The sequence below is a fragment of the Chionomys nivalis genome, chromosome 3 (genome assembly GCF_950005125.1).
Source record: "Chionomys nivalis chromosome 3, mChiNiv1.1, whole genome shotgun sequence".
Lineage (NCBI taxonomy): Eukaryota > Metazoa > Chordata > Mammalia > Rodentia > Cricetidae > Chionomys > Chionomys nivalis.
The window spans coordinates 77,944,373-77,963,063 of NC_080088.1; the positions used below are offsets into that span (position 1 = coordinate 77,944,373).

At 49.1% G+C, this 18,691-nt stretch overlaps 2 protein-coding genes across 5 annotated transcripts in view; one reads left to right on the top strand and one right to left on the bottom strand.

The window, feature by feature from the left end:
- Positions 1-13,699, top strand: part of Spidr (scaffold protein involved in DNA repair) — a 225,393-nt gene extending 211,694 nt beyond the window's left edge. For 3 of the 4 annotated variants that reach the window (XM_057764939.1, XM_057764938.1, XM_057764937.1), the window contains 4 exons: positions 5,202-5,295; positions 7,265-7,376; positions 7,672-7,725; positions 13,162-13,699. In XM_057764939.1, the coding sequence (XP_057620922.1) occupies positions 5,202-5,295; positions 7,265-7,376; positions 7,672-7,725; positions 13,162-13,308 (407 nt within the window). In that variant the 3' untranslated portion in view covers positions 13,309-13,699. Of the gene's footprint in view, positions 1-5,201; positions 5,296-5,469; positions 5,556-7,264; positions 7,377-7,671; positions 7,726-13,161 lie in introns of those variants that run through there. The other variant, XR_009056844.1, reaches the window with a different exon arrangement.
- Positions 13,700-14,456: 757 nt separating this feature from the next.
- On the bottom strand, positions 14,457-15,727 carry Cebpd (CCAAT enhancer binding protein delta). The gene has a single exon (XM_057765072.1). It carries the CDS (start codon positions 15,592-15,594, stop codon positions 14,788-14,790), a length of 807 nt encoding a protein of 268 aa, XP_057621055.1. The 5' UTR covers positions 15,595-15,727; the 3' UTR covers positions 14,457-14,787.
- Positions 15,728-18,691: the final 2,964 nt, after the last annotated feature.

Consider the following 18,691-nt stretch of genomic DNA (forward strand, 5'->3'; position numbering starts at 1 on the left):
CCATGACACTAATGGACTAAGCTTTTAAACCTATAAACAAGCCCCAAATAAATGTTTTTCCTTTACAAGAGTTGCCATGGTCATGGTGTCTCTTCAGAGCAGTAAAACCCAAACTAAGACAGAAGTTGGCACCAAGGACTGGGGTATTGTTGTGATAGACCTGACCATGGTTTTGTTTGGAGGAATGTGGACTTTGGGAGTTTGGATTAGAAAAGCAGTTGAAAGCTTTAAGTGGGGCTTAATGGGCCATCCCAGTAGGAGCCTGGAAGACAGTGGTGCTGAGGGTGATTTGAACTGTGGGGATCTGGATCAAGAGGTTTCAAAGGAGAATATTTATATGTGGCCTAGAGAATGTTCTTGTGTTATTTTGGCTAAAGACATGGCTATGTTTTCCCCTTGTCTGAATTGTCTGCCTGTGACTAAATTGAAGAGTTTTGGATTAATGACATTAGCAGAGGCGATTTCAAAGCAACCTAGTATTGACTTTATTACATGATTATTATGGTCACTGTTGATGCAGATCTATAAAGAAAAGGAACAAGTTGAGCAAAGAAAAATACATAATGTACAGTACAAGGAGTAAAGGGCACAAGGAAGTGGAAAGGAGCTGAATCCTGTGCTCAAGGAAATAAACCAATCACAGAAAAGCCTGGTGTTAGTGGAATAAAGGGAGTGGCGACCTCAGTGCAACACCCTACCCAGCTAAGCTCCCGGTCTGTGAGCAGAATTAAAACAAAGTTTACTGCCAGGTGTTGGTGGTACACACCTGTAATCCTAGAACTAGAAGACAGAGGTGGGGTAGATCTCTTAGTCTGAGGCAAGCCTGGTGTAGAGATTGAGTTTCAGGACAGCCAAGCTTGGGCAGTGAAGGAAACCATGGAAAACAGAAAATTGGTAAAGATATATTTGAAAAGAGGGGGCCATATTCCAGCCCCAGCAAGCAGCAGAACTTGACAGGGGTGTCCCTGAATGGAGGCCTAGAGAGGCCATTGTGTGAAGCTGCGAAGGTGAAGTCTGGATTGACTTGGAGACCCCAAGATCTTGGCAATGCCAGAGCCTAGGACACCTGCTGAGGAGAGCTGCTAACGGGTGTGGGGCCAGCCCAGGAAGAAGTGCGCTGCAGTCAGCAAAGCTGAAAGGAGCTGGAGATCTGAAGAGCATTTTGGCATCAGACATGGAGATAGAGTTCGGAGTTTGCCCATCTGGGTTTCAGTCTTGCTTTGGTCCAGCATTTCCTCACTATGCTCCCTTTTGGAATGGTGATGTATATTCTCTGCCATTATATGTTGGAAATATGTAGTCTTGTTTTTTATTTTGACTTGAAAGGGGATTACAGTTAAGAGATTGCAGAGTCTCAGAAGAGACTTTGAACTTTGGGTTTTTGGACATTGTTGAGACTGTGATAGACTATGGGGACTTTTGGCGTTGGACTAAATGCATTTAGCATTGTGATATAATTATATCCTATGGAGGCCAGGAGTGGAATGTGAAGTTTGGATGAAAATGGCCCCGTAAGATCACAGGGAGCAGCACTCGTAGGAGGTGTGGCCTTGCTGGAGTAGGGGTGACTTTGTTGGAGGAAATGTTTCACTGGGGTCAAGGCTTCGAGGTCTCATATGCTCAAAGCAGTCCAGTGTCTCTTCTTGCTGCCTACGGATCCAGATATAGAACTCTTGGTTCCTTCATCAGCACCATGTTTGTAAGTGTTACAGCTCTGATGGAAAGGTATTCTGGCAATGCAGAGCCGAGGAATATCACAGGTCACAGTAAGGGTAGCAGCTTACAGCCCTGCTCCTACGGGAATGTTTCCCCAGTGTAACTGCTCTGCTCCAGCAGGGGAGGGCTTCCCCAAAGATGATATTACAGTTCAGCTCCAGTTCTGCTCAGTCCCGCTGAGTATAGCATCTCCACTCCGCTACAGTGAAAGTGTTACAGCCTTGCTCTGCTCAGCTCCGCCTAGGCTCCATTTCTGCTCCTGTGGAAGAAGGGCTCACCCACCCCTCATTGTTGGGAGGGAAGAATGGAGGAGGATGGCTGCCTCTGTCAGGATGGAGAAAGGCAGCAGCAAACTGAACAGGTGCAGGGCTTCTATAGGACTTCCTAAGGGCGGGGTTTTCCAGGGAGAAGATTTTCAGTGTGGGAGTTGGTCAGATTTCAGGCAGTCCTTTGAGCTCAGATTGGCTAGATCTCATGAACAGGTATTGGTTGGTTTTCTGCTTATTTGGTCAGGGGCAGAATTGGCTCAGGTTTCAGGGCCAAAATGTGTTCCTCTCACTGGCCCTTTTTAGCCTTTTGACTCTAATTTCAGGGCCAGGGCATATTTGTTTGACTGACTCTGATTCTATGGCCAAATTGTGTTTCTTTGGCACTGGTTTTAGGGCCAGAGTGTGTTTCTCTTGGTGCTGCATGTCTCTGACTCCACAGCTAGGGATTGGTGATCCTGTAATAGCAACTGGTTGAAAGTCTGGTTAGAAACCCTTTGGATCTGTTGTTGAAGGAGTCTAGACAAGAAGTTTCTGAGGCAGGATGCAACTAGTGAGACTAAGAAAGGGGGGAAGAGGGACTAAGAGGTGCCATCCCGTTCCGTATTGGACTGTGCGCCGGCCAGAGGCATCAAGCTGTTCCTCATGTTTTGAAGATCTGTCTGAAGTTGTTGCATCTTATCTTTTACTATACCTGATTGGTTAACAGAAGCAACATTCTTCCCCAAGAAAGAGACAAAGACCTCCTCTCTGCTATTAGTAAATTTAATCTTCTCTGATTTTTGTAGTACTATAGTACTACAGGTACTACAAGGTCTGTCTGATGCTGAAGGGTGAGGATAGTCTGAGCTACCTATTGGAAATCCTGGATGAATTGCGAGGAAAGCCGATGGTAAACGGGGAAGTAGTCAAGCCCGCTGCTCCAGTGGCTACACCTGCAGTTATGCCTAGAGCCGCCAGAAGGGGTAGAACCTGAGTTGCTCATTTGTCATCCGTGCTGCTATAAACTCAGTGGTGGGAACTGGCAAGGCTTCCTCACCAGGTTCCACCCCTAACTAGGAGAAAGGAACACCAGGATGTAAGTCCTACCACCTAGAAGGTAGGCAGTGGTACACTTGTGTGCCACCGAGAATCAAGGCATTGTGAATGCTTTGGCATAAGGGCTGGGTTGTAGTACTAAGGGTTATGGTATTATTGCAGTGTGCAACACCAAAGAGAGAAGTGTGGGAGAGATGAGGTATAGTAGTGATATTTGGCTCAGAGCAATTTACCAGTGACAAGTTAGGAGAATCTAATAAGACAGTGGGGGAGGGCACAAATGGTGATTGTGAATTTGACCCAGGAAGGACACACAACCAGCATTCTTACAAGCAGTCAGGCAAGACACTATTCAACAGCTGATATGCAGAGGTTAAGATTTGAAACAAGAGATGGTGTGAGAGGGAGGTAGAATCGGTATCATCAAAAAGGGATATTAGGGATGGAAGGACTTTGAGGAGCTTTGTACCACTGCTTCTACTGTGTTGATACCTGGGGGCTTAAAGAGTGGGATGTGTGCCCTCTGTATTGGGACCATGCCTGATGGGCGACTATAATACGTGCTATAGTAGAGTTTACCATGGGTCTTTAATTAGAATGTTAAAAAATTCCCCACTCTGCATAAAAGATAAACAGAGTGTCTTCCTGAATATGCATTATGTCTCTTACAGGACCAATAAGGGCAGCCTCCATAAGTTTCTGCCCAGTGTCGACAGTAATTTCTAGCTTGATCATAGAGAAAGCAAGCATGGGGCAGGTGTTTCAGAAGTGGATTTGGGTCTTATAGGGATAAGTATGTTTGCAAGTGACGAGTGAGCAGTGTCCAGACCCCAGCGTGTGAGTGGTCTGAGTGCCCTGCTGAGTTACGCTTCCTGAACCTCAGATCTCCATGTAGAATTCACTCTTGATGGATATGGGCAAGAAGAAGTAAGAGAAAAAGTGGTCATGACCCAGTAGGGTCGGCCTAGGTCTTGGCATTCTTCTGAGACCGGACCTGGGTATCTTCTGAAACTTAGGAGAACAAGGTCCTGTTGGGGTTGAGATGTAAGAAGGGGGATTATCTTGAGCCGATGGTATAAAGGTTTGAGACGAGAGAGATTAATCCAGCAAGGGAAACCCTTGATCTTAGTGCAGTTGGGGTGGTAAAGATGACCCTGAAAGGGCCTGTCCATTCTGGAGAAAGAAGAGGGGGATTGTGACCTGGAGGAGAGAGGCGAACTAAGTCCTCTATGTTAACTGAAGAGAGAAGGGAGGGGCTGAGGCAGTGATGGTGGGTGGAGTTCCAAAGAAGAGAGCTAAGACAGTGTGACAAGGGGGTGAGAAGGTGATCAGGGAGAGGTGATGCTGAGATAGGAGACCAGGAGGCATAATCAGTCATCCATATAGGAACTCAAAAGAAGAGATGAGGAGGGGCTTCTTTGAGTTTTATCTAATCTGAATGAAGTTCTTGAGAGAGTTTGATAAGGATATTTTTGAGAGAACGATCAGTTCGTTCAACTTTGCCTGAAGACTGGGGATATGGAAACATCATGGGATGTTGAGGGCTTTGGCTACAGTTTGCAAGATCTGAGAGGTTGGAACTCTGACATGGGGGACGATCTCCCTAAAAAGGAGATTGGAAACCGTCGGTGATCTTGTATTAGTGGTGGGGAAAGCTTCTCCCCATCCTGAGAATGTGTCCACCGTGACTGAAAGGTATCTGAAGTGTCTTAGCTGTGGGCATATGGGTGAAGTCAAGCTGCCAGTCTCATCCAGGGAGAGAGCCCCTGGCTCAGTGAGTGGGGGAAGAGAGGCTCCAGTACCCGGAAGTAGATTAGAAGTTTGACAAATTTTGCAAGAAGCAGTGATAGTCTTTAGATAGGATAGATCCTCAGCAGTGGTCTGTAAATAGGTTTTGATAAAGCGAGACAAAGCCTGGCTGTCAGGGTGAAGGATCTGGTGCAGACAGGATAGAATGTGCTGACTATCTGGGTGCTGGACACTGGACCTTAGTTCCTTGTGTTTGCACAGTGAGCCGTCTCCCCAGCCCTGCGACTGAATATGTTCTTAGTCACAGTCAGCAAGGAAACAGGAAAAATCACAAAGGAAGGAACTAACAAACTAGTAAGAAGTAGAGCTAAGACAGGCAATTCCAGAGGCGAGGAAGTGGGTGAGTGCGACTCCAGCGTTTCTTCTCACTAGGTGCTGTGGTTGATGTAGATGAGAGCACTGCTTTCCTGTGGCCTGTGTGTGACCAGTGTGGCAATGTGAGATTGGAACAGAAGCCAGAAGATGGGTAAGGCTGCCTGAAACCCCTGGGGCCCAAAGAACACTGCAGTAACCCATCCCCAGGGTCCTGCGACCTTCTGTCCTACACATGGGTTCCCCATGCACAGAAGGGAACCTACTCTGCTGGACTTCAGAATAGAGACTGTGGTGTCTTTTTGCATGTTTTCTACTGTATTTGCAGCTCTTCCTGTCCTTAAAACTATAGAACTGAGCTTTGTGCTTAGCTCCTTCATTATTAGGAGAGGAAAGAAGTACAAGTGTGAACAGGTAAGACAGGCTGCATGGCATGTCCTAGGAGTCCTGCAGACTTTACCCAAGGACAGAGCAGCTGCACGGCATGTCCTAGGAGTCCTGCAGACTTTACCCAAGGACAGAGCAGCTGCACGGCATGTCCTAGGAGTCCTGCAGACTTTACCCAAGGACAGAGCAGCTGCACGGCATGTCCTAGGAGTCCTGCAGACTTTCCCAGGGACACAGCAGCTGCATGGCATGTCCTAGGAGTCCTGCAGACTTTCCCAGGGACACAGCAGCTGCATGGCATGTCCTAGGAGTCCTGCAGACTTTCCTGGGGATACAGCAGCTGCACGGCATGTCCTAGGAGTCCTGCAGACTTTCCCAGGGACACAGCAGCTGCATGGCATGTCCTAGGAGTCCTGCAGACTTTCCTGGGGATACAGCAGCTGCACGGCATGTCCTAGGAGTCCTGCAGACTTTCCCGGGGATACAGCAGCTAAACGGCATGTTTGCAGACTTTTCCCAGAGGACTGTGAGCGTCTGTCAATAGACATTTCTCTTCTGCCCACTTTTATTACCCTTCTGGGCTGAGGTCAAAGCTAACTATTTTTCTTGGCTATGGTTTCTGTACTATGATTATACCATGACCAAAAACAGGCTGAAAAGGAAAGGGTTTATTTGGCTTACACATTATAGTCCATCACTGAAGGAATTCAGGACAGGAATTCAAACAGGGCAGGAACCTCCAGACAGGAACCTCCAGCGCAGGGGACTGATGCTTATGGACTTGCTCCCCATGGTTGCTCAGCCTGCTTTCTTACAGAACCCAGGACCACCAGCTCAGGGGTGGCACAACCAGCAATGAACTGGGCCCTCACCATCAATCACCAGTTGAGAAAATGCCCTTCTGCCTGCAGCCCAGTCTTAGGAGGCATTTTCTCAATTGAGGCTCCTTCCTCTCAGATGACTGGTCTGTGCCATGCTGTCATACAGCCAGCCAGCACACCTGCCAGTACTGTTTTTGTCTCTGCCTCCCGGTGGACTGTGCCACATCACAAAGAGTGTCCTCATCACTTGTCTGTTTCCTAGAAGCCAAGAGTGGGACTGAGAGACTCAGCAATTCAGAGCATGGGCTGCCCTCCAGAGGACTAGGCTGCGTTCCCAGCAGCTCACAACCGTCTGTGACTAGTTCCAGGGGCTCTGATGCTCTTTTCTGACTCTTCAGGTGCCCGGAGTGTACATGGTGGACAGAATATGTTCAGGCCAAGCATCCATACATATAATTTTTTTTAAAAGAGACAAAGAGCATATATCTTATTGATGCCTACTTGGTTGTTGGCCTTGTGTGTACACAAGACACTTCTGCATTATTTCAAAGAAGCAAGGCAGCGTGGGTTTATGTGAAATCAGTGTGGGAGTGAAGAGGCCAGGGTTGATGAGCAAGTTTGCCCTGCTGGAAGGGTAAGACCTTCACTTCCTGGAAGGCTGCGTTCCCCCCATATTCCTCATGAATAAAGGCCTCGTTGTGTACCCAAGGGTCCCCTCAGCAGCTCCCAACTGTTAATCCATCAGAATAGTCCAGTCCCTGACTGCTTTTGTCTGGTTCCAATAATTTAATTCTGACTGTAGAATTAGTGAGTCACTAAACACCTATGTTTAGAAGAATCTCTTTGCTGTAGGACTCTTCTGATGTGTCCCCCCCCTCCTTGTTACTTGCACTTCCATGTCCCCTCACACGCTAGGGGCCTCTTCTGTGGTGACTGTTCACGACTGGTTGTGTCGCCGCTTCAAAAGAGGAGCCTGCACGTCTTTCTGGACTGTCCCACGAGACCTAGGAGTACTGTGAAGGTCAAGGTAGGAAGGGACCTGGGGCTCATGCTTGATTCCGTGTGTCTACTCGAGACTGGAACAGGGTACATGTGTGTTCTTTTCTTTGCCTTGTGGCAAACTCTATGTGCCAAGAAGGAGATGTGGTAAGAGCTGCCTTCAGTTCTTAGGAAGGAGAAGTGGGGTCACCTACCACAGTTTCTCTATGTAGTGCTTGTTTGCAGACAGCTTAGATTCAGTGTTATCCTCAGACAGGAGCACCTTGGGTGAGTGCTTGCCCCCTGCTGGGGTGTCACTGAGCCCTTCTTCCCTGTCACTGCAGCTGTTGGAGAGAAGTATTTCTTCACTGCTGATGTCTGCTGCCTCCACAGATGGGGTAAGTATGGGCGGGGTAGGGATGCAGCATGAGTGCGCCCTGTGCTCTTGGACCTGTGTACAGCTGCCCCTGGGAAGACCCCTTTGCTCTGTGTGTTCATCGACAACAAATCCTACCATAAGAACACAAACCGCTTGTATTAAGACATCCATCTTGCCATCGCCATGCAGTGTAGAATGGCAGGGTCAGAGCCTTCCTTGCTTGGAGATGGGATCCTTTTCAAATCAACCTTCAAACAGACCCTGGAAATCTTCCTCCGTGGTTTCTGCTAGAGACATACAGCCTGGGGACTAGAGCTTTTTCACGACGTCCCAGTCACAAGCAGAATTGCCGAGGAAAGGCTCTTTAAATTAGTGTGTGTGTGTGTGTGTGTGTGTGAGAGAGAGAGAGAGAGAGAGAGAGAGAGAGAGAGAGAGAGAGAGAGAGAGAGAGAGAGAGAGAGAGAGTCAGTCTGTGAGAGGACAACTTGTGGGAATCCGGCATCTCCTCCTGCCCTGTGGTTCCCAGGGATTGGTTGAACTCAGGTCATCAGACCTAATGGCAGGCACCTTTGCCTACTGAGCCATCTTGCTGGCCCTGAGGCCTTTTTAGTTTTTAGTGTGGGATATTCTGGACTCTGAATAACTGAAAACATTGTTACTATTTCTCAGACCGTTTGGAGTTGCCTGCCTTGAGAATTACTATATAATGAGACAGTAAACTGCGGCACATGCCTCCAAGAAGAGAATTACTTCATGAAAATTGGTCCACACAGTGGAACTTCTGTTCTTCAAAATGCCATTTACCACGCAGAAACGCTAAGGACTTTGTAGGGGGGCTGAGGATGTAGCTCAGATGGTGGCGTGCTTGGCTGGCATGCACAGGGTCTGAGTGTGGTAGCACACAGCTGCAAGGTCAGAAGTTCAAGATTAGCCTTAGCTACATAGCAAGTCTGAAGCTAGCCTGTGTCTGCATGAAACCCTCCCTGTCTATAACTAAATGCACTGTAAGGAACTCATGGAATTGATAACCCAGAAAAGGGTGTCAGGGACCTGCTACCTGTGGTGACATCAGTCCCATTAAGATGACCAGAGCAACCTTGGCTTCCAAACAGGAGTGCTTTCTTACTGGTCCCCATGGCCCAATTCCAGCTTGAATGTGTGGAGTGTTGACGCTCCTATCAGGTTTCTCCTTAGCCCCTCCTGCCTGCCCCAGCCCCAGCCAAGACACAGAGCCACCACTAGCCCTCTTTCATCTCAGCGAGCACTGTCAGGGTTTAAATGAAATCAGAAGACGCATAAATAGACTGAGGATTGTTGGTCTGAGCTGTGGTTCTCAGCGCTGGCTTCACAAGGTGCCAGTTTCTGTTCCCCTGGTATAAAACCGCCAGCCATACAGCTCTTTGGTGGCCTTGTACTCTGTCCGGAAACCTTCATCTGAGCTGCTGCTTTGACAGCGAGTTAGAGCACACAGCTGACTTTCTTATCCTGTGAAAGTCAGCAGTCACCGTGGTCTAAGAATGTCAAGGCCATTGCTCATACACGGCCCTCATTGCTGTCCATCTCCGTGAGGGACTCACCACAAGGATCCCACCATGGTAGCTTTTCCCTCTGCAGAAGGAACAGCTGGTAGTTGGTAGTTAGCCAAGACAGGAAGCATGAAACAGAGACTTGAAGAACTTAAACTGCTTCAAAGGGGACAGAAAGCAGTGTCTATTCCTGAAATGAATCTCCTGCCATTTGGTCTTTAGGGAGGGAGATGAAACAGTGGATGATGCTGGACCAGGAGAACACGGAGATGTTAGAGGTTTCCGGTGGGTGTAGGTGCTCAGGTGGGTTCTTGGGAAGGTGGATTGTAGTTTGCTGAGTATGTCCTATGGAGAAAGGCGGGGGACAGCGTGGAAAGTCCTGCTTCAGGGTGAATAACAGACCCTCAACCATCACTAGCTACACTCTGTCCATGGTGCACCAGACTGACACCTGCCCTCTGACTCGATGGCCAACATGAACCCTGGTGCACCAGACTGATGCCTGCCCTCTGACTCAGTGGCCACCATGAACCCTGATGTCCCAAAAAGACAGTGTCTGGTACCTTCTGTAAGATAATGCCTCTTTGGAAATCCTTCCTTCGGTTTCCTGCTGGTTGAGGTGTATCGTTTCTCCAGCACTTAACTTCTCGACCAGAATGCTCTGGTAGCTGAAAACGTCCTTGTAAGGCTTGCAAAGGCATGTGGGCATGTGTGTGGAAGTGCAGGGGTGCATGAGCTTGTGTATGAGTCTGCTCGGACATGCGCGCGCGTGCGTGTGCGCGCGCGCGCGCACATGCGTGTGTGTATGAGTGTGCGCATGTGTGTGCGCGTGCATATGTGTGTGTATAGCTGTGCGTACACTTGTGTATGAGGAGTCTACTTGGACACTGACTGTACATGCATATACTCTCCCCTATGGTTGCACACTTGTACATACATGTGCACAGATGTTAAATGAAATGACATGGAGGTCATAGCACTCGGTTTCACCTTTGTAGGTGCTCTAGATTCAGAGTCCACATCAATGGGCAAAGGACAAGCCATGCCATGAGTACATTTTAGCAAGCTCTCTACACCACCCCCTCCTCTGGTCTCTGTTCAACTTACCTCTGATCTGGAGTGGAGCCTGACAGACGATGGCAGACACAGCTGCAAGTCACCCACTCTAGACTCTGGGGGTTTCTGGGTGAGGATGCACATTTACAGAATCCCAGAGAATTCAGTTAGGGAGCTCCATAAAAACCATACTCCCGTCCCTGAACCAAATGTACTGTTTCTGGTTACGATACAGGAGTGCGAAATGGTATGTGTTCGCTGTGGTCACACTGTGAGTGTGGAAGCAACAAGACTGACATTGTTCTTGCTGTTCCTCACTAGTGACATTACAGACGTGGGGCTGAAATCTGCTCCCTCGACTTTTAGAAAAGGTGCACGTGTATTACATCTTTAAAAAAATAGAGCCCCAGGGAATTGACTGTAGCTCAGGAGAATAGTAGTTGCCCAGCATGCAGAAAAACTTGCGTTCAATCCAAGCACTGTCAGATTTTCTCAAAAAGACATGAAATTAAATGAGTAAATACTAAAAATCAGATGGACACATTTACATATATATATGTACACACACATTCATATGAACAGTGCATGAATTTGCTGATTGAATGTTTTAAACTCACCATGTTAATTTTTCAAAAATACATATGATTTATTACGTCTGTAGGTGATGGAGCTAAACCTAACATTTTACATAGAAATACATTTTTAAAACCTTTATGAAATCCAAATTCCATATTTATGAGCTGGGCATGGTGTTTTACACCTGTAACTCCAGCACTTGAGAAGTAAGGCAAGAGAATCAGGAATTTAAGGGCATCCTCAGCCACATAGCAAGTTTGAGGTCAGCCTGAGCTACATGGCATGAGACCTTGCCTCAAAAGAAAACAAAAAATTCATACTTTTACCAGAGGAATACATGGGAATGCCTGGGTCAGGTTTTCACACTTAAACAAGCATTGGGGAAGGAAAACAGTGAGAGACACTGGAGGAATGCTGAATTGTCCCTCTGGCATCCTCCTCCCGCCTGCCACCTGTTGGTGACTGCTCCTGTGCTGGTGCTCTGTCCAGACCTCACTGTGAAGCAGGCCGCGGCCGCCTGCAGTGAAGACCCGCCTCCCGGGGAGCCTCTGGCCTTCCTCTTCTCCCGCAGGTCTCATTTTTCCTGTCAGGCTTTTTTTTTTTTTCTTGCTGATTTTTTTTATTAATTAATTAATTTAATTATTAAAGATTTCTGCCTCTTCCCCGCCACCACCTCCCATTCCCTCCCCCTCCCCCAATCAAGTCTTCCTCCTCAGCCCAAAGAGCAAGCAGGTTTCTCTGCCCTGTGGGAGGTCCAAGGACCACCCACCTCCATCCAGGTCTATTAAGGTGAGCATCCAAACTACCTGGGCTCCCACAAAGCCATTACATGCAATAGGATCAAGAACCCATTGCCATTGTTCTTCAGTTCTCAGTAGTCCTCATTGTCCATTATGTTCAGCGAGACCGGTTTTGTCCCATGCTTTTTCAGTCCCCGGCCAGCTGGCCTTGGTGAGTTCCCGATAGATCATCCCCATTGCCTCAGTGTGTGGGTGCACCCCTCGTTTTGAACCACACTGTAGACCTTGCTTATTTTGTACTAAGGAATCCAAAACTTGTCAAAGTAATAAGTAAGCTACTGATCCTCTACAAACAAAATATCCAGCCCTCTGCAGACAGACAGTCCATTCTGGGCCGCACTGGGATGCTTCATCTCTGTTCAATTAGCTGGTACCCTCAAGGCAGGGCTGCAGTCACAGAAGCCTCCCCAGTGAAGGCTCTTCGCCAGCTTCCTCATAGTGCCTAACTGGGCTGGCCACCCTTCCTAACTGAGCTTAGGACATCACTGTGGCCAGCCAGACTTGGCCAAAATCTGTGTTGGCCACATTTTCTGTCCATCTCCTTGACCCAAAAGTCTTGACCATAGATGGCCTGAATTAATATGTACAAAACTAAATCCTAGCCAAGTGGTGGTGGCTCACACCTTTAATCCCAGCACTCAGGAAGCAGAGGCAGGTAGATCTCTGAGTTTGAGGCCAGCCTGGTCTACAAGAGCTAGTTCCAGGACATGCTCCAAAGCTACAGAGAAACCCTGTCTCAAAAAACCAAAAGAAAAAAGAAAAAAAGAAAGAAAAAGAAAAAAAAATGCTGAAGGGCCGTCCCCTGCCTTGTGCAGAGGACAAGCAGGTCAGGGGCTATCACGCGGCAGTGTCAGTCCCATCTCCAAGTGTGAGTTTTCAGTCCCACCCTCACCGAAAATGCTCTGAAGTTGGATCTGTAAAAGCCCAGACAAGGCACAGCCACATCAGAGACAGAAGCCCTGTTGCCTAGGACCTGTGTTTATGTCTGAAGATGAAATTTTCTCAAGATTAACTTTGTGAATAAAAACTCAAAGCCACATTACCACTGCACAGAAAGAAATGGTTAGCCCCATGAAACTCAAGAAGAAATGGAATCCAATTGAAGAGGGAAGTTTGGGGCAAGCACCAGGAAATCCTCTGACCAGAAGTGTTGCTAGATTGGGGAAGTGTCCCCAAAGGAAGTGGGAGACCTGCAAGCCAAAAGCCCAGCCCCCATGGAAGGACAGCACTTCCTGTGCTTATTGTCTTCCAAATCCTGTCCTAGGCCCCTTTATCCTGGCAGCCCGAAACAGCCAAACTCAACATCAGAATAAAGCAGTAAAGTAGCTCGTTTGTTTGCTATAATAAAGGGGGCCTTTATAGTACACCCTCATCCAAGCACCCCAGAAAACTGCCATTGGAAGGAAAGGCCTTTGCCCTGGCTGTGGCATTGTTGGGAACAGAATGTTCGGGAGTCCAGGACTGTTTGCTTTAACCAGCTTGCTTCTATCACTGCAGAGTTATGAAGTGAAGAATGTCCTTGGGAAGGAGATGGGACCTTTACTCTGCTTTGTCCAGTCCGTCACCCCACAACAGACCAGCTGCGTCACACTGGAGGAGATTGAGCTTCTGGATGCGGGAGGAGCCAACCACCCTCCTTTCTGACAGCTGGGAACTTTGCAAGGAGGGTGAGGGCTTGATTTGGGGAGCTATGTTAACGCCACAGAGTATTTTTATGGTTTTTAAATTTAGTGGGTTTCTTTTTTCCTGGTAAATAGCTTAATAGGATGATTTTGTAAATTAAAAATCAAAATACCTTTATTATATTTTTTAATTACTTTCCTCTAAGTTTGAGAACATGTTTCTAAAGCTTTGAGTATCTCTGTGGTCTTCATTTTGCATTAGTTAGGCAATATTACTGATTGATTAGGACATAGCTTTCAAGTATTTAAGGCTTATCCATGTGTGTACATTTTTTTCTTTGTGGTATTTAATGTTAAAGCTTCAAGCAGTATCTCCTATTGAGATGTTGCTGTTCTGCTGTAATAAACAAATGTCCAACCCAAACACTCTGTGGTTCTAGTGTTCTTGAGACTGCCAGAGATGGCACTGTCACCCATACCGTATACCTGAGCTGTGTTAAACAAGTTTCTGTAGCTCACTCCAGCACACCTGCCAGAGGGCAAAGTTCACACTCACAGTGACCCACCATCCTGTGCTTTGGGCTGGATTTGAATTACTAACGAAGCTATATATTTGAATCCTGAACTTATTTTTTTCTTCTTCAACATAATAACAAGGCCGTGTTCCTAAGACATGGTTTTCTTAGGAGAAAGGCACAGAGCTTTTTTTGGATTAAGCTCTCAAACATTACAATTAATGGCGTCTGGGGCTGTCCCTATTCTATCCTACAGTCTGACTTTTTCCTGGTGCACACTTTGGAAAAACTACACCATGTCCCTAGGATCGAGGAAAGTGAAAGCAAGGCTAAGAGGAATCCGGTTTCTGGCTCTCTGGGGCTTTCTTCCACCCTCTCACAGCTATTCTCTGGCCAGCCCCAACCCAGGTCTGCACACTCGGGGATCGCACCTTAAAACCTAACATGGAGTAGCCATGCTTTCCCAGGTCCCTTCCGCTGGCAGTACAGAGCATGAGGCCAACTCTGCCAGGCTTCCAAAGCAAGCAAACTCATGTCTCAAGTCTCCTTACCCCGTGTGGGCACCACACCTGGTCCTGTGGCTCCCAGGTGCCCGCTTTTCCCTGGTGAGGTCCCAGTACATTGTGTGCGGGAGAGACTGAATCTAGGAAGCTGCAGCGATTTAAATGCTTCTTTATTCTTACAAATATTGTAAAAATGAATATAAAAAGCATGCGCAGTCTCTTCCTCTTATCTACAAAAGTCTGTCGGAAAGTCTTCTCTTTCTACAAATGTACCTTAGCTGCGATGGTAATAAGACGTAGAAAACACTACCATTATAAAAATAATTTAAGGGGGAAAGTCTCATAGCTTCTCTCGCAGTCCAGTGTCCAAGCTGCAGCTTCCGGTCGCTCGCAACGAAACTGCAGCGGCTCTGGCGGCGTGTGCTCCTGGCCGTCGGGGGCTGAGGTATCGGTCGTTTGGAGTCTCTGAGCCCGGGCCGCGCGTTACCGGCAGTCGGCGCCGGTGGGCGGCAGGAAAGGCGGGCTGGGCAGCTGCTTGAAGAACTGCCGGAGACCGGCCAGGTCCCGCGTGAGCTGCTCCACGCGCTGATGCAGCTTCTCGTTCTCGGCCGACAGCTCCACCAGCTTCTGCTGCATCTCCTGGTTGCGGCGCTTGGCCTTGTCGCGGCTCTTGCGCACAGCGATGTTGTTGCGCTCGCGCCGCTGCCGGTACTCGGGGCTGCCACGGTCCGGACCCCTCTTGCCCGCGCCCTTCTCTCGGACCGGGCCCGACGCGAGACTCGGCCCCGGGCTGCCCCGAGGGGGTTCGGGCGATGTGGGCGGTGTGGGCTGCGCCGGGGCCGGCAAGCTCACCACGGTCTGCGCGCACACGGCCACTTGCGCGGGCAGCAGGGAACCCGGCGCGTCGCTGTCGCCCCAGTCGGGTTCGCGCTTGAGCGGGCCCCGAGCGGCTGCACCCGCGCCTGGGGGTCGCGCGGGGCCCCCGGGCAGCAGCTCCAGGCCGCCCGCGCCGGCCGCTTTGTGGTTGCTATTGAAGAGGTCGGCGAAGAGCTCGTCGTGGCACAGCTCCAGGGTGGGCACGGCGGCCATGGAGTCGATGTAGGCGCTGAAGTCGATGGCGCTCTCGTCGTCGTACATGGCAGGGGCCGTGGAGCCCGGCTCCCCCAGCTCCCCGGGCTCGGGCCCGCGGTCCGGTTTGCCCACTCTTCCCGGTTCGTAGAAGGCCGCGGGCTCCGTGGGCCAGGCTGCGCCGCGCGCGGGGCTGTCCAGGCTGAAAAGCGCGGCGCTCATGGCGGCGTCGGCCCGGCCTGGCGTCCGAGTTGGGCTGTCACCTCGCCGGACCGGGCGGCCGCCTTTTCTATCCCCAGCTGACGCGCACGCCCCGCCCCGGCCCCGCGGGTCCGGGACCCGAGAGGGGAGGGACCGCCCGCGCTGCTGGGAACGACCCGCCCTCTGCCCGCACTCCCGGCCCTCCCTCCTTCCTGTTTGTGCGGTTTGGAGCCTACTTAGTGCTCTGAGCCTGGAGCGAAATGAAAATCAGGTTTGGGGCCCCGACGCGCGCGAAGCGTGCCGCCTTCGGTCCCCGCAGACGGCAGCCCGAGTCCGCGGGTGCTATCCTGGGCGCCTCCGCCGCGGGGCCGGGAGCCAACCTGGGGTCAGGGGGTCGGGTTCAGGAGTCGGGGTCCCCGGCTCAGCCCCCGCCCGTCCCGAGCCAGCGCAGCCAACGGGCGTCTCCGGAACTTCGAACCCGCTCCAGCCGCACTTCTCGGGGCCGCTGAGACTCAGCCATACAGCCTGAAGATGGACGGACGGATGGACGGGACCTCCCCGTTGTCCTCAGAGCCACAGCAGAGTGGCGGCCACCCTGAACACGGGGCACCTGACAGCGCTCCTGTGCGCGCCGGCTTTCTTCCAGGTCTTTGAGGCTCTGCCACCTGCTGGTAGCCAAGTAGCTCGCTGTTTCTTTTCCTTGCTAATTGTTCCCCAAAGAGTTGTTAGTCTAAAGGAATTGTGGCTTTGCTGACAGAAAGGTAAGATAATACACCAATACCTATAAAGAGATGTGAAGTTGCCAGCTCTTAAAACCGCATAAAAAGATGTGTTGCAAAATTCATGAAAAGATGGACATTGCAATGCCAGCTACTCGGAGCGGAGGCTGTAGGGGTAGTTGAGAGTTCGCGTGCTTGAGTTCCCATCTCAAACGTAAGTCAAGAAATTCAAATTCAGGTGTATTCTCCGTGCCCCTCTGCTTATCTTTCCCAGGCACCAGGTATTTTGACCAACATCAGCTGGTCCACTATCACATCCCCAAGAACATCTTAATGATGGCCTGTGGAATATTTAATGCGTTTTCTGGAAAAGGGTAAACGCAGTTGAGAAGTTTAAAACTGTCTTGATGGAGAGAGGCAGGGAGGGGAGCAGAGAAAAAATACAGAGCTCAATAAAAATCAATTTAAAAAATCGGTCTTGTTGTTGATGTTAGAACTAATTACCTGTTCAGGTTAAAGCCAGCGTGGATGTGAGCTCATGCACATGCAGAGACAGAGCTATAACAACTTCTTGGTTCTTAGCCTTGGAAGCCGTAGAAGCACGACAAAGGCCCTCTCTAATCAATTAGGGAACACTCCATCCATTATGGAGGCCTCCTTCCGAGGCTGTTTTCAGTGAGACACCTTTCTGTTTCTGGTACTTGAGTCCACACTTAGGAATAACTGAATTGTGTTGACAAGACAGTGGGAGCTGATTAGAAGGACTTAGCTTAGAAGGCCACCGGCACCTTTGGGCTACATCTGAACACTATGACTTCTGTCTTCAGAAACCCGCTGACCAGTGCATGGATGTGAAGCCCGCCTCCCACCCCACTGTCCTTCTAGAAAGAAAGGAGACAAAACAACCAAGCATGAATGTTTTGTGACATTTGAGAGCCATCAAAGGCCCCTTAAAAATAACAATGCAAGTGCTGTGACAGGTGTTTGAGATCCCTTCATGACTGTCCGCTAGCTCTCAAGGGTGCGTTATCGCTGTGACAAATCCATCTTCCTGGTCCTCATTTAAACTGTTCTCAGCATACCTGTCAAGAAAGCCTTCTGGCTAGGATCCGTGATTTTGCCCATGTTCCCCACAACGCTCACACATGGACCACAGTGGAGAGGCTCCAATGAAGCCCACTTCAGGAGACTAGCAATGCGGAGAGGTTCTAGAGTCGTGGAGCACCGTCAGAGCGGGGTCAGTCTGGTCACCTGGAATGGCCAGGTCTCCCCAAGACCCCGTCTGTGCATTTCACACACACAAGAACAGTTCTCCGGGTGGAATACCCAAACGTGAGGCATTTCTAACAGTCCTGGGTAAAACTAGAGAGGAAATCGAGTCTGAAGTAAAACTTAGTTGACATCAGTGTCCTCACAAATCAGATTATACACATAAAAATATTTTCATATTTCCAAACATATGTGTGTTTTGGAGGGAGAGGAAGGGAGGGAGGAGACACATTATAGCATGCATTTGGAAGTCAGAGAACAGTCAAGGGCCAATTCTCTCTTCCCACCATGTAGGTTCCAGAAATGGAACTCAAGTTGCCAGGCTTGGGGGCAAGTGCCTTTATCCAAGGAAGCCATCTTGCCAGCCCCAAATTAGATGCTTTTTTAATAAGCCTTTTGCCCTAGAGCTAATTTTAACTGTATTTTTCTATGTGTTGTGTCATAATTGTCTGGTTTATAAATATTATTTCCAAAAATGTGTTCTTTTCAAAATAAATCGTGAAGTTTGGAAAAAGGAAAGTCAGAGTCCCAAATAAAACCCATAGGATTAGGGTTGCTCATTTCTCATGCTTAGTAAGCCTGGGCTTTGTTTAAATCCACCCTAAGGACAGATGTGGCGGCACACACCTGTGATCCCAACATTCAGGAAACACAGGCAGGAGGATTGTAGATTTGAAACCAGCTTGAACTACACATTGAGGTCATAAATCAAGAAGAGAAAGTTGTTATATGTGGCGATTTGAATAAAATTGGGTCACATGTTTGAATACTTGGTCCCCACTTGGTAGAACTGTCTGGGGAGGATTAGGAGATGTGGCCTTGTTGGAGGAGGTGTGTCACTGTCTTTGAGGTTTCAAAAGATTCCAGTCACTCCCAGCATTCTCTCTCTGTCTTCTACTTGTAGTCTGAGGTGCCAGCCCTTAGCTGTTCCTGATGCCGTGCCTTTGCTCAATCATCATGGACTTTAGCGCTCCAAAACGATATGACCAATTAAAGCTATTTCTTTTGTAATTGCTTTGGTCAGACTCCTGCCAGGGAAGCAGGTAGGCTGGCTGCACCTCTCATCCTGCTCCTTCAAATCCAGTCCCCAGTCATCACCAGCTGTGTAGCAGAACACCTGCCATGGTCTC